This window comes from Xenopus laevis, chromosome 3L (assembly GCF_017654675.1).
Source record: "Xenopus laevis strain J_2021 chromosome 3L, Xenopus_laevis_v10.1, whole genome shotgun sequence".
NCBI classification, from domain to species: domain Eukaryota; kingdom Metazoa; phylum Chordata; class Amphibia; order Anura; family Pipidae; genus Xenopus; species Xenopus laevis.
The window spans coordinates 141,769,731-141,783,387 of record NC_054375.1 but is presented as its reverse complement, the minus strand read 5'-3'; the positions used below and the strand labels follow the sequence as shown (position 1 = coordinate 141,783,387).

At 38.6% G+C, this 13,657-nt stretch overlaps 1 protein-coding gene across 1 annotated transcript; it reads right to left on the bottom strand.

The window, feature by feature from the left end:
* Positions 1 to 571: 571 nt before the first annotated feature.
* Positions 572 to 13,196, bottom strand: LOC121401607. The gene is made up of 6 exons (XM_041587119.1): positions 13,017 to 13,196; positions 6,693 to 6,989; positions 4,540 to 4,704; positions 2,895 to 2,972; positions 2,529 to 2,687; positions 572 to 996 (listed from the first exon to the last, which is right to left on the bottom strand). The coding sequence occupies exons 1-6, from the start codon at positions 13,054 to 13,056 to the stop codon at positions 986 to 988; spliced, it is 750 nt and encodes a 249-aa protein (XP_041443053.1). The 5' UTR covers positions 13,057 to 13,196; the 3' UTR covers positions 572 to 985.
* Positions 13,197 to 13,657: the final 461 nt, after the last annotated feature.

The window sequence follows — 13,657 nt, the reverse complement described above, 5'->3', positions numbered from 1 at the left end:
AATGGGGATGTACAGGTACACAGATGTACAATGATGGCCACAAGCACAAAATGGCCTGACAAAATCAGAAAGATCAGCTTTCTATCCAAATTCTGTTTGGAATTTAAAATAGAAATACATTGTCTGAAATATAGTCCTGAGCCCAGTTCAGCAGTGTTGGCAGTTTTAAAGGAGAAGGAAAGCTCCAAGACAGTTTATTGCCAACATATTAGCCACAATAGTGCAAGCTAGAATGCTATATTTATATTGCAGAATGCATACCTGAGTAAACAGCTCTAGACACTGTGTATGTTTGTTTAGGATAGAAGCTGCCATATTATCTTGGTGTGACATCACTTCCTGCCTGAGTCTCTCCCTGCTCACTTACAGCTCTGAGCTCAGATTACAGCAGGGATGGGAGGAGGGAGAGGAGCAAACTGAGCATGCTCAAGCCCTGCCCTGGAGGTTTCAGCTGAAAACAGGAAGTCTGATACAGAAGCCCATGAGTACACAATAGAAGGAAAGAAATGTGGTGTTTCTTTTGACAGAGGACTCGGAGCAGCATTACTTTGAGGGTTTACTGGTGTATTTATATAGACCTTTCTGATAAAGCTTATTTAATTTTAGCCTTTCCTTCTCCTTTAATGGGACATATTATTATTTTACAGAGACCTTTGTACAGAATTATCTATGAACTTCTTGATAATGATGGGCCCTACACTATAGGCAAACTCCAAAGTGGAAATGTAAATCATTGTAACAATGACTTGGCAGTCTCTGCTATTAAACAGATTAACTTGTCGTAAATATTTCTTCAACAGGAGGAGGAGGAGAAACAGTATCTTATATCTCCCGTGTCATAATATCTTATTTATCTGATATATAAAAATAAATCTGTTTGTTTTCATTCTTTTATAAGGAGCCAAGATCTGGTCTATTCACGTGGGATGAGAGAGGAAGTTTGATTGGACCCGATGTAGCCCCATTAGCTCGGAGTGTGACACTTCTAATTTGCATCTGTAGGAAAAGAAAAGGAACAACTGTTTAGACTTTAGCTTATCTAAATGGGAGGTAGTCTCACACATTATTATGATATCATTTAAAGGGGGAACTGTCACTAATTATAACAGAAATCACAGTGGAGGTTAATAAATCTGTGTCACAAATAGTCTTTTTTGTTCCTCAACCCAACTTTTTTCCTGATGCAGCCAACACAATCATGCTGTGAGTCACTGACTGATATCCCTAGTCTAACTGGCTGATTCCAGCTTGCATCTGCCCTTTGCAGTGCAGTACTGATATACAGGGGCAGATTTATAAAAAAAAAACCTTGAATTCGACACTCGAAGTAAAATCCTTCGAATTTGAATATCGAGTTCAAAGGATTTTAGCGCAAAAGCTTCGATCGAACGATTCGAATGATAATTAAGTGATCGATCGAAGGTTATTTTTTCGACCAAAAAAAACTTAGAAAAGTGCTGGGGAAGGTCCCCATAGGCTAACATTGGACTTCGATAGCTTTAATTTGGCGAAGTATGAAGTCAAAGTTTTTTTTAAAGTTTAAAGAGACAGTACTTCGATTATCGAATGGTCGAATGGTCGAACGATTTTTACTCCGAATCGTTTGAATCATTCGATTCGATCTAATTCGATCGAATTTGACCAATTCAATGGTCGAAGTACCCAAAAAATTACTTCGAAATTTGAATATTTTTTTATTCGAACTATTCACTCGACCTTAGTAAATCTGCCCCACAGTGTTTTGTAATAGGAAAATAAAAAAAAGTTAGGTGGAGGAGGCACAGAATTGAACTATAGCTCAAAAACGCTACAAACTGTTTATCTCAAAGACAAGTCACCTTTTGCTGGCTCCCGTCTGTCATTGCCCTTCAAGCCACATGTATTAATGATACTGTATGAACAAAGCTTCATATGATTATTGTTACACATAAGGTACCCTGCTGAGCCGGACCAATAGCCCTGTACTATGGATATTGGGTGGTTTTGGAATCCTTAAAAAATGGCGGCCAATGAATGGTGCCTCTAGAGACGAGGAATAATATGGAGCATTATAGCATCCCTGTTATCCCTATTACCCAACAACCTGTAGATGTATATTTATAAGTGGAACAACTGTGACTTCATTAAACATTGGTGGAAGTCCAGCTGCTTCTGAAAACTCTCGTACAGAAAAGTGGCAGTTAGGGTTCCAGCTTTGCTGGTGGTTAAACAATGGCAAAAAGGGGGCAGGCTGATGATGTCAGGGACTGGCAGTCCATACTGTGTTGATGACGTCTGGGGCAGGGGCAATGACATTTCTTGGCTGAGTCATTATGTCGGGGTTGTGGTTATGGTGTCAATGGGACACAATTGGGTGGTTATCTGTCTGGTTTTCATAATGTTTAAAACCAATCAAGAAATTTTTGAACTGGACAGCCCCCCCTTAAAAACACGACCAACTCTAGCAGCAGTCCCACTTTTACATCTACCACAGGTTGTTATTATGTTTTGTCCTATTAACACATTGAGACAAAATGTTGTTGCTTTACCTTTTGCGGCTGCAAGTTCAGCACCAGCCTCGGCCACGTCTACGACTGACTCTGCCAGATCCACTGCATTGTTTACTATTTCTCCTATATCTATTTCTTCTCCCGCAGCAGCACTTTCTATCACATCAGATAAACTAGAGAAGCAACTACAAAGGGCACCTGGATTTAAACAAAAAAAAGTAATGAAACTAAATGTAGGTTAGTGAGTTTCAAACTTTTTCAGTTCAAAACTTACCTGTGGTGTTTGGCCTCCATAACACATAACAAGTAAATAAATAGTGCAAACGGTTTCCTACTGTGTCCCAAGGGTATTCAGAAGAAAACATTAGCATTAATAGGGGGATCTCATGCAATCAGAATACTCACAAGCTAACTTCCCTGCGGCGCTACCTGTCTCAGCCCCAGACTCCTTAGAATCCTCTGCTCCGGAATCCTGATTATTTCCTGTATTTAGCAAAATAAAATTATATTATATTGCAAGAAAAACAAATAATTGTCCCAATTCTACCCAATTGTTGTTTATCTTATGGAAACGCAATAGAAGTCTGTGTGTAACCTGTAATTGAATTGAGAGATACATTTTTCTCATTGCATCTGGCCTATTATTTCAAATATCGCATTAAGCTTGTCATAGACGCAAAGATCCAATCGTGCGAATCAATTGTACAATCGGACTTCCCCATCTCCCAACCTGCCACTAACCATTCAGATCAAAGTCTTACCAGTCAGATCAAATAAAGTAGTTAAAGAACAGATCAGCCGATGTTCTGCCCCTGACAGCAATCGTACGTTAGACAAAGCTAGTGACAGTCTCCCACTGAAAATCATACGATCAGCAATACACGCAGAGATATTATGTGCAGCTGACAGAAATTTTCAAACCTGTCCGATCGACCAAACGACCGATCTCCACCGGACGAAAAATGTCGGGACTCTCCACACACGTTCCGAAAATCGCACAAATCCACGATTCATACGATCAGATCGTTGCGTCTATGGCCAGCTTTACCCAATTTAATGTACAAATGGATATTTGGATGTGACCTCTTATCTAGGGTTGTCACCTTCTTCCGAGTGGAAGACCCGGTGGCGGGTGGGTCCGATAACGTCAGGGGCAGTCCCGGTGATTCAGGTTCATCCGTGACATTGGGGTGGGGTTATAACACTGGCTGATCTCTGTGACATTCATTTTAAAGCCCTGTCCAGATTTCCTAATTTGGAAATCTGAATAGGCCCTTGACCTGCACCAATACCCACATCCACAAGTCCTACTGACAACCTACTGGTTTCATGCAGTACCCGGCCCAATACAGGACTCTAGCATATGTATCTCTGTTAAAAAAACATTCATTGCACTGGGTTCACCACTCGTCTTATACTTGAAGTTTTTATTAAGTTTTCAGATTACATGTAATATACATTTTGCAATCATTTTCAAAATCAAAATAATGAACAAACAAAAAAAAAAAAATTAAACATGTACTGCCTCTCCTCTAATGCCTTTTTTGTTACAGGTAAGCAGGAATTTATCTGCGCACTGGATATCTGATTGGTTAGCTTGCAACCAAGCCAGGATGTTGGAAACATAATAAACTCGTTTTAATCTACCTGTTTAGCTCATGAAATAACAAAAAAAACATTGATTTTGCATATTGAAAAAGTATACTCAGCATAAGCCCTGTTGTTGAACTAGGATGTATACTGATCCTTGAACGTATCTCGAAATAAGCCCCATTAAGCGGACAGGGGCAAATTAGATTTTTGCTGCTTATTCATATAATATACATGCAAACTGACAACCATACGACATATGTTATTTTTCAATTGACAGTAAAACTATTTGGAATGATAATTCCCAGGAATTATACTATAATTCTCCTTTAAACTCTGGAGGAAGTCTGGCTGTTGACAAATATAGCAGCAGCCAAACTTCTAGTACTCCTATAGGTTTTTATTATATCGTGTGCACATTTTTCTTTTTATATTATGAGCATTAGAGTCATATATTTACCTTTTTCTTCTGCAACTTCAACAACAGCTTCCACCACTTCTATGGTTGACTCTGTGAGATCTACTGCATTGCTTACTATATCTCCTATATTTAATTCTTCTCCTTCTCCAGCTATAGTACTTTGTATCATTTCAATTAAATTGGGGAGGCAATGACACACAACACCTGGATTAGAAAAGAAAATGTAAGAAAAAAGAGTAGGTTTCAGCCTTTTTGTCTTCAAACCTTGGCTTTATGGTCTAATATCTGTTCAAGCCCCATTGTGCATATCAAGTAAATACATACTGGGGATTTTTATTTCTATGGGATGCTGTGCTGCTAAGATGGTAACATTAGGCACATTGTTTTTAACATTATGCTTTGTTGGTCTTTAGTTACCCTTTAACGCCAAAACTTTTCCTCTGGTAACCGTGAACATTACATTTTTTACCGTTTTGGTCTCCAGTCCTCAATAAAGGACATTATTGTATTAGAGAGGGTACAGAGAAGGGCAACTAAGCTGGTAAAAGGTTTGGAAAATCTTAGCTATGAGGAAAGACTGGCCAAATTGGGGATGTTCACGCTGGAAAAGAGGCGCTTAAGGGGAGATATGATGACTATGTATAAATATATAAGGGGATCATATAATAATCTCTCTAATGCTTTATTTACCAGTAGGTCTTTCCAGCTGACACAAGGTCACCCTTTTCCGATTAGAAGAAAAGAGGTCCTGCCTAAATATTTGGAAGGGGTTTGTTACAGTGAGAGCTGTGAAGATGTGGAATTGTCTCCCTGAATCAGTTGTACAGGCTGATACATTAGATAGCTTTAAGAAGGGGTTGGATTGCTTTTTAGCAAGTGAGGGAATACAGGGTTATGGGAAATAGCTCATAGTACAAGTTGATCCAGGGACTAGTCCGATTGCCATTTTGGAGTCATAAAATAATTTTTCCCCCCAATTGGAGAGGCTTCAAATGGGTTTTTTGACTTCCTCTGGATCAACTGGCAGTTAGGCAGGTTAAAGTAGAGTTAAAAGGTTGATCTTGATAGACATGTGTCTTTTCTCAACCTAACTTACTATGAGACTATGGGGCAAATTCACTAACCTCCGGAAATTCGCCAGCGAACAGCTTCACTCACATCGCCACACTTCACCAGGCGAAAATTCGCCATGGACAACGCTAATTCACTAAAATGCGAAGATGTGTCCAGGGCGCCGAACGATGGCAACGTTTTGCTAGCATTAATTCGGCAAGCAAAGCGAAGTTGCGCTAGCGTTGGCTAATTTGCATACGGCGGGAAGTTAAATTACAATGGTCGTATATGTTGCAGCAAATACATTACACTACACTAGCCCATTTTGTCCGTTTCCCAGTAATGTGACTTGTGCCTGCACTTTAGGATGGAACTACTTTTTGGCAGGCTGTTATTTCTCCTACTTAATGTAACTGAATCAGTCTCAGTGGGACTTGGCTTTTACTATTGAGTATTATTTTTAGATCCACCTGAGAGCTGCTATCTTGTGTTAGGGAGCTGCTATCTGGTTACCTTTCCATTGTTCTGTTGTTAGGCTGCTGGGGGGTGGGGGAGGGAGGGGGTGATATCACTCTAACTTGCAGTACAGCAGTAAAGAGTGACTGAAGTTTATCAGAGCACAAGTCACATGACTGGGGGCAGCTGGGAAACTGACAATATGTCTAGCCCCATGTCAGATTTAAAAATTGAATATAACAAAATCTGTTTGCTCTTTTGAAAAATGGATTTCAGTGCAGAATTCTGCTGGAGCGGCACTATTAACGGATGTGTTTTGAAAAAAACATGTTTTCCCATGACAGTATTCCTTTAAAGGATGACTAGTAGAATGACTGAACAGAAGGATAACAATAGAGACTGAGCCCGGATTTGGTGTTGATTCCCTTAGCTTTATTTATTGCAGTAGCTTTGCAGTTCAGTAGTTCTGTTACAGCCATTTGCCCTTATGTTTCAGCCTAACAGGTAACTTTGGAGGTTACTTGTGTGTGGGTTAGTCTATACATTACAATATATTAAATTTAGTCAATGATGTTATCCCCGGTCTGGCCAGTCCTGATTCATTAAGAATTCTGTTATATCACTACACAGTTTTATAGGGAATAAGGTACAAAGTAGAAATGTGAAAAAACAAGGTTACTTACATAGAAAATCCCGTATGCTACGATTTCTCTCTTCGTTAGATTTACTTTTATCCTCTGCGCCTGTCTCCTGAGTATTCTCTGTTCCAGATTCCTGATTATTTTTTGCATCCGATTGCTGCACACTGGCTGTGTCGGATTCATGAGTTGTTGCTGCACCCGATTGCTGCACATTGGCTGGTTTCACTGCATCCCATTTTGGAACAGTGGCTGTGTTGGATTTGTGAAGGCTCAATGCATCCCGTACTTGCTCACTGCCAGAGTCCTGACGTCTTAATGAATACCATTGCCGCTCATTGGCTGTGTCAGATTTAACAAAAGGAAAATTCATGACACCACAATATTAAAACAAATAATATTTAGGTAAACCTTACTGCCCAATGTAGAGTAAAAATGGATACTGGACCACTCACCATCTTGCATCCCCCCGCCAAATATCCCATGTATATTTTACATATAATTCCTAAAGGATAAGTAAACCTTTAAAATAAGTTAATGTAAAATTAACGAGGAGACTATTCTAAGCACTTTTGTCATTTACATTCTTTGTTTATTTATTTTTTATTCCAAGATATTAAGGGATACATGTACTGTTAATATGAATGAATTTTGTTCCAACAGCTCCACCTGCTGGTCATTTCCCCACCAGTCTGACCACCAAGTAGTCAAGGAAGTTGTCAGGAGAAAGAAAGAGGCTGCTCTGATGTTCTTCTGCTTAGGAAAGATTTGAGAGAGGTTTCTATTTTTTTCCTAACTAGAAGAACATCAGAGCAGCCTCTTTCTTTCTCCTGACAACTTCCTTGACTACTTGGTGGTCAGATTGGGGGAAAATGACCAGCAGGTGGCGCTATTGTAACTAAATTCATTCATCAATACATGTATCCTTTAATATCTTGGAATAAAAAATAAATAATGAATGAATGTAAACGACAAAAGTGCTTAGATTAGCCCCCTCATTAATTGTACATTCACTTATTTTAAAGGGTTACTTATCCTTAAAAACAAAGACATCTTTTGCACTGGACTCTTGGGTATGTTGTAGAAGAGCAGGGCACTGACATGTATAGTGGACGTTCACAGCAGGGGACTGGCTGTTTCTACAGAATAAATATTTTTAATAATCTTGAATTAAATAGAAAGATTTTTACACCTAAATATTTTCCCACGAAAGCAGAAATCACACCTTTTTCATTAGGTGAATGTGAAACGGCATAAAGTTTTCAGGTACATATGTTATTTGTTAATATTACTGGCAAGCTATTTATGCCTTGGGTATCTGGCACCCATCATGCAGTTAATGTTTGCTACAAACATCCTTGAGCTGAGAGTATAAAATAACCGGCAAAGCATTTAATCCTTGGGTAGTTGGCAGCCTTTTGTCATGCAGATAATATGTGGTACCAAAGTCCTCAATCTAATTATCTAATCTTATTATCTTTGTAAATAAATATAAATATATTTTACATAACGTATCTCTTTTCTTACGCAGGGATTCCCAGCACGACTGATGCAAAGGTATTTTCAGCCATTCTGTCACCAGCATGGAGCAGGATTTTTTTGTGGGTAACAAATACCCCCTCCTACACTCCAATGTTCTCTCGTTTGGACCTATGGGCGTCTGAACCTCATCCTCCTGATCTGAACCCCTTGAGCCCCCATAGTATCACTTTGAACTTCAACCTTTCAAATCCCTTTCTATTGAGATTATCTGCATTTGTATTTGTTTTGAATAACCTGATGATCTATGAGTGTGTTTATTAAACAAAAATCAAGAACATTCAGAACATATATCTGCCTTGTAGCCGTGTATTCACTCCCCATGGCTCCCTACCAGCCTGTACCCCACACGACATTCAATATTGCCCTGTTTTCTGTATCTGTTAATAGTGTCAGACTGGGATGCCAGGGTCCCACCAGAAACCCACTTTCCAAACTATTATTCCTCCTCTACTCACTTAACCTTTTTATTCTCAAAGTCTTTTACATCTACTTACTATACTCTATCCTTCCATTATTAAGCCTCTTTTTTCCTAAAAAGAAATAGGTAATGACCATGAAATAGGCCAAATGGTTAGAAGCAAGAGGCCCACTGACACCTGGGCCCACCGGGAGTTTTCTTGGTATCCCAGTGGGCCAGTCTGACACTGCCTGTTAATCAAGGCAGCCATCTGGGGGGACAGGGGGGAGGTAAGGGGGGCCCAGCCACGCCGCTCTTTCTTCATTAGCCGAGCCCCCCTGCTTTCGGAGAGTTGCAATACATTAGGAAGTTACAGATAGATAGAGATCAATTGTAGAGATAATACAATGAATTAGGGTGGGCTGTAAATAGTCCAGGACTCTGGATTCAGTCTGGTCACATAGGGGCACATTTATCAAGGGTTCGAATTTCGAGGGTTATTAAACCCTCGAATTCGACCCTCGAAGTTAAATCCTTCAAATTCGAAGGATTTAGTGCAAATGCTTCAATGGAAAGATAGAAGGATTTTTATTCGATCAAAAAAATGTTAGAAAAGTGCTGGAGAAGGTGCCCATAGGCTAACATTACACCTCGGTAGGTTTATAGTGGCAAAGTACGAAGTCGAAGTATTTTTTAAAGAGACAGTACTTCGACTATCGAATGGTCGAATAGTCAAACGATTTTTACTTTGAATCGTTCGAATTCGATCAAATTTCGATGGTCGAACTACCCAAAAAAATACTTCAAAATTCGAATGTTTTTACATTCTAATTCTTCACTCGAGCTTAGTAAATCTGCCCCTTAGTGTGACATGAAACCTGACAATAAATTAAGGCCCTATCTTAATGTGTTAAATAACTCCATACATTTGAATTCGTAAATCTTCCTTTCCCGTTAGTTTTAAAGTTCCCTTTTAGAATTTTAGAAACAAATATTCCCAGAACTACCTCTCTTGTTTTATAGACAACCACCTAATCTGAGGGAAATGATTGTCACAAGTCTCCTCCTAAACCAACTAAAGCAATGACTATTTGTGTATTCAGTATAGCCACTTTTAAACTGAACAGGAAAGTAAGATTTATGAATTCAAATGTAGACATAAAGGGATACTGTCGTGGGAAAACATGTTTTTTTCAAAATGCATCAGTTAATAGTGTTGCTCCAGTGGAATTCTGCACTGTAATCCGTTTTTTAAAAGAGCAAACAGATATTTTTATGTTTAATTTTTAAATTTGGCATGGGGTTAGACATATTGTCGGTTTCCCAGGTGCCTTCAGGTCGTGTGACTTGTGTTCTGATAAGCTTCAGTCACTCTTTACTGCTGTACTGCTAGTTGGAGTGATATCGTCCTCCTCCCTTCCCTCCCCAGCAGCCCATCAGCAGCCGTTCAACAGAAACATGGGCAGCCAACCAGATAGCATCTGACACTTCTGCTGAAGGATGTGTTTGCACTGCTAAAGGTGTAAACCCTGCTTTTTTCCTGCTTGGGTGCTGTCTCATGTCTACCACTTGGTGGAGGGAGCAATACCTAGGTAGTGATATGGGGCTCATTTATCAACACTGGGCAAATTTGCCCATGGGCTGTTACCTATAGCAACCAATCAGTGATTAGCTTTTTAAAGCCAGCTGCAAGAAGAACAATGAATGCAGCAATCTGATTGGTTGCTATAGGTAACAGCCCATGGGCAATTTTGCCCAGTGTTGATAAATGAGCCCCAACAGCTTCTCATAGCAGTTCCATCCTGAAGTGCTGGTTCCTTCTCAATATTACAGCTAATAAAATACATTTGTTTATTCAAGAATAACATTTTAAACAGTAGAGTGAATTATTTGCAATGTAAACAGTGTAATTTAGAAATAAAAGTATCAATTTAAAGGGCATGTAAAGGCAAAAAAATAAAATCCCATTTTTACTTTATTTAATGAAAAAGAAACCTATCTCCAATATACTTTAATTAAAAAATGTGTATCGTTTTTATAAGAAACCTGACTGTATGCAGTGAAATTCTACCTTCATTTACTGCTGTGGATAGGAATTGTCAGACAGTCCCTAACTGCTGAGCAGGGAAACAATCATACTTATGAACAGCAGGGGGAGCCCCCGCCTTACTTCCCAGCCATGCAGAACTCAAGCAGCTTTGTTTATGACGATCCCTAAGCAGCCCAGACCACACTGAGCATGTGCACAGTCTTAGTCTTGCAAAGATGTTTAACAAAGTTACAAGATGGTGACCCCCTGTAGCCAACTTTGAAAGCATAAATCATTTGTTTGATTAGGCTTGTGGTGCAGTAAGTTCATGTTTATATTTAGTATACAAAATACAGCATTTCTAGCCTTATTCTATTTTAGACTTTACATGCCCTTTAATGTATGATGATCCAAATTAATGAAAGATCCCTGTAATTTGGAAAGCCCCAGGTCACAAGAATTCTGGATAACTGGTCCCATACCTATATATAAATGGTTTTCCTTGTCCTATAAAGGTGCAGTGTTACAGCATGACTTTTTTGCCAAACAAAGCACTTCTTGCTTATTGTTTTAAGCACAACAATCTATGGTTATTTTTTTTTAGCTAAACTGGGCGAACAGGAAGGCTTCTCCATGTTTGGTCCTTTGAAGGTCGATTCATCAATTTCCAGTGCACAGATAATCCTCATAATGGGATGGTTCACCTTTACGTTAACTTTTAGTATGTTATAAAATGGCTCATTCTAAGCAACTTTTCAAGTGACCTTCATTTTTTCTTTGTACTAGTTTTTTTTTAATTATTTGCCTTCTTCTGTTTCCAGCTTTCAAATGGGGGTCGTTGACCCCATCTAAAATCAAATACTCTGTAAGGCTACAAATGTATAGTTATTGCTACTTTGTATTACTCATCTGTTCAGGCCTCTCCTATTCATATTCCAGCCTCTTGTTCATATAAAGGAATGGTTGCTAGGGTAATTGGGACCCTAGCAACCAGGCTGCTGAAACTGCAATCTGGTGAGCTGCTGAATAAAAAGCTAAATAACTCAAAAACCACAAATAATAAAAAGTGAAAACCAATTGCAAATTGTCCCAGATATCACTCTCTACATCATACTAATAGTTAACTTAAAGGTGAACAACCCCTTTAAGAAAACAGTCATAACAATGGATGAAGGAAGGACATATTGGCCCTATTAGCTATAAAAACATGGTATAGCTTCCATATAAAAATGAAAACATAGATTAACAAACCAAACAGTTTTTTTTTACTTAAAGTGGTTGTTCACCTTCCAAACACTTTTTTTGATTCAGTTGTTTTCAGATTGTTCCCCAGAAATAAAGACTTTTTTCAATTACTTTCCATTATTTATTTTTTAGTGTTTTTCCAAAATCTAAAGTTTAAAGTTGAATGTCTCTGTCTCTGGTGTTTGAGTCTGACAGCTCAGTAATTCAGGTGCAGACTCTGAACTGTTACAATTTTGCAACATTAAGTTGATCCATTTCTCAGCAGCATCTCTGGAGTATTAGTAACTATTGTATCAATTTTAACAACTGCCTGTAATGAAAGCCAGAGATTCTGCTCAGCAGGGACAAAGATAAGAAATGTATCAACTAAATGTATCCATTTACAACAGTTTACAGGGTCGGCGACCCCCCTCCCAGAGCTACTTCAGAAGGTGAAAAACTTGACCCTTCAATATAAGAAAAACGGTCACATATAGAAAATAGAAAGTCATTGGAAAAAAGTCATTATTTCTTATGATCTATCTGAAAACAACTAGTTTGTAAAGAACAAGATATACCTTCCTTTCTAGCAGCTGCATAACTAGAAATGACTGTGCCTTACAGCAACAAAAGTGTTTTATAGTGAAATGTTTTTTTTATGCAGACTGTATGCATCACATGTATCCATAATGCCAGCTCCATGTGCTGGATACAGAGTAAAAGAAGAGGATATACTGAGAAGAATGGAAATCATTTTGCAGACTGTTGGGGTCATTTATCAACACTGGGCAAATTTGTCCGTGGGCAGTAACCCATGGCAACTAATCAAATTGTTGCATTCATTGTTTTACCTGCAGCTGGCTGAAAAAAGCCACTCACTGATTGGTTGCTATAGGTTACTGCCCATGGGCAAATTTGATTTGCCCAGTGTCGATAAATGAGCCCCTGTAACTGTAAGGAACAGGGGTGTAACTATAGAGCAAGTGGACCCTGCGGCTGCAGAGGGGCCCAGGAGGTACAGGGCCCCCAATTCTATTTGTATAGAATTTCAATAAATGTTGGTAAAACAGACGTTTTGGGGGCCTGAAAAATAATTTGCTATGGGGCCCAGTAATATTTCATTACACCACTGGTAAGGAAGGACATATCTAAACATATATGAGACACATGTACTTACCGTTGATATGTCTGCCATTTGCATCTAGTCTTTTTGGCATGTCGCTGTTTATCTCTTGAACAGTCTAAAAAAAACTGATATTCAACAGAGCTTATTATCCATTATGTAGAACTACCTGGATATCAGTGAATAATGCTGCTGAATATGTGCTTTATTATGATACTTTGGGGCTTATATAATAAAAGCACTAAGTTTGCCCAGGAGCAGTAACTCATAGTAACCAATCAGCATGTGGCATTTACCCGTCACCTGTTGCATGGCCTTGAAAAAGGTAATGAAATAAAAAAAAGATGACTCACTATTGACTGATAAACACAAAATAGGTTTAATTATTAAAAATCAGAAAAAAAAATCTTAGTGACCAAGATCTTTGATCCATGTGATAAAAGGTTGAATGTTTGCAATTGGTTGCTATGGAAGGGCTACTACTGATATTTTAAGGCTTTTTAATGCAAAAGTTATTCAAGAATACTTCATGCAATTATGTAGCTGACAAAATTTATCCTCGGTAATTAACTTTCGGGTAATGTATAAAAGGCGGGACATAACTGAAGAATAGAAGTGTATAAAACATGCATAGCTTGAAGAAAACTATATGCTCATATGCCATGTTAAAAGGTAAGTTCATCTTAGAATTAAGG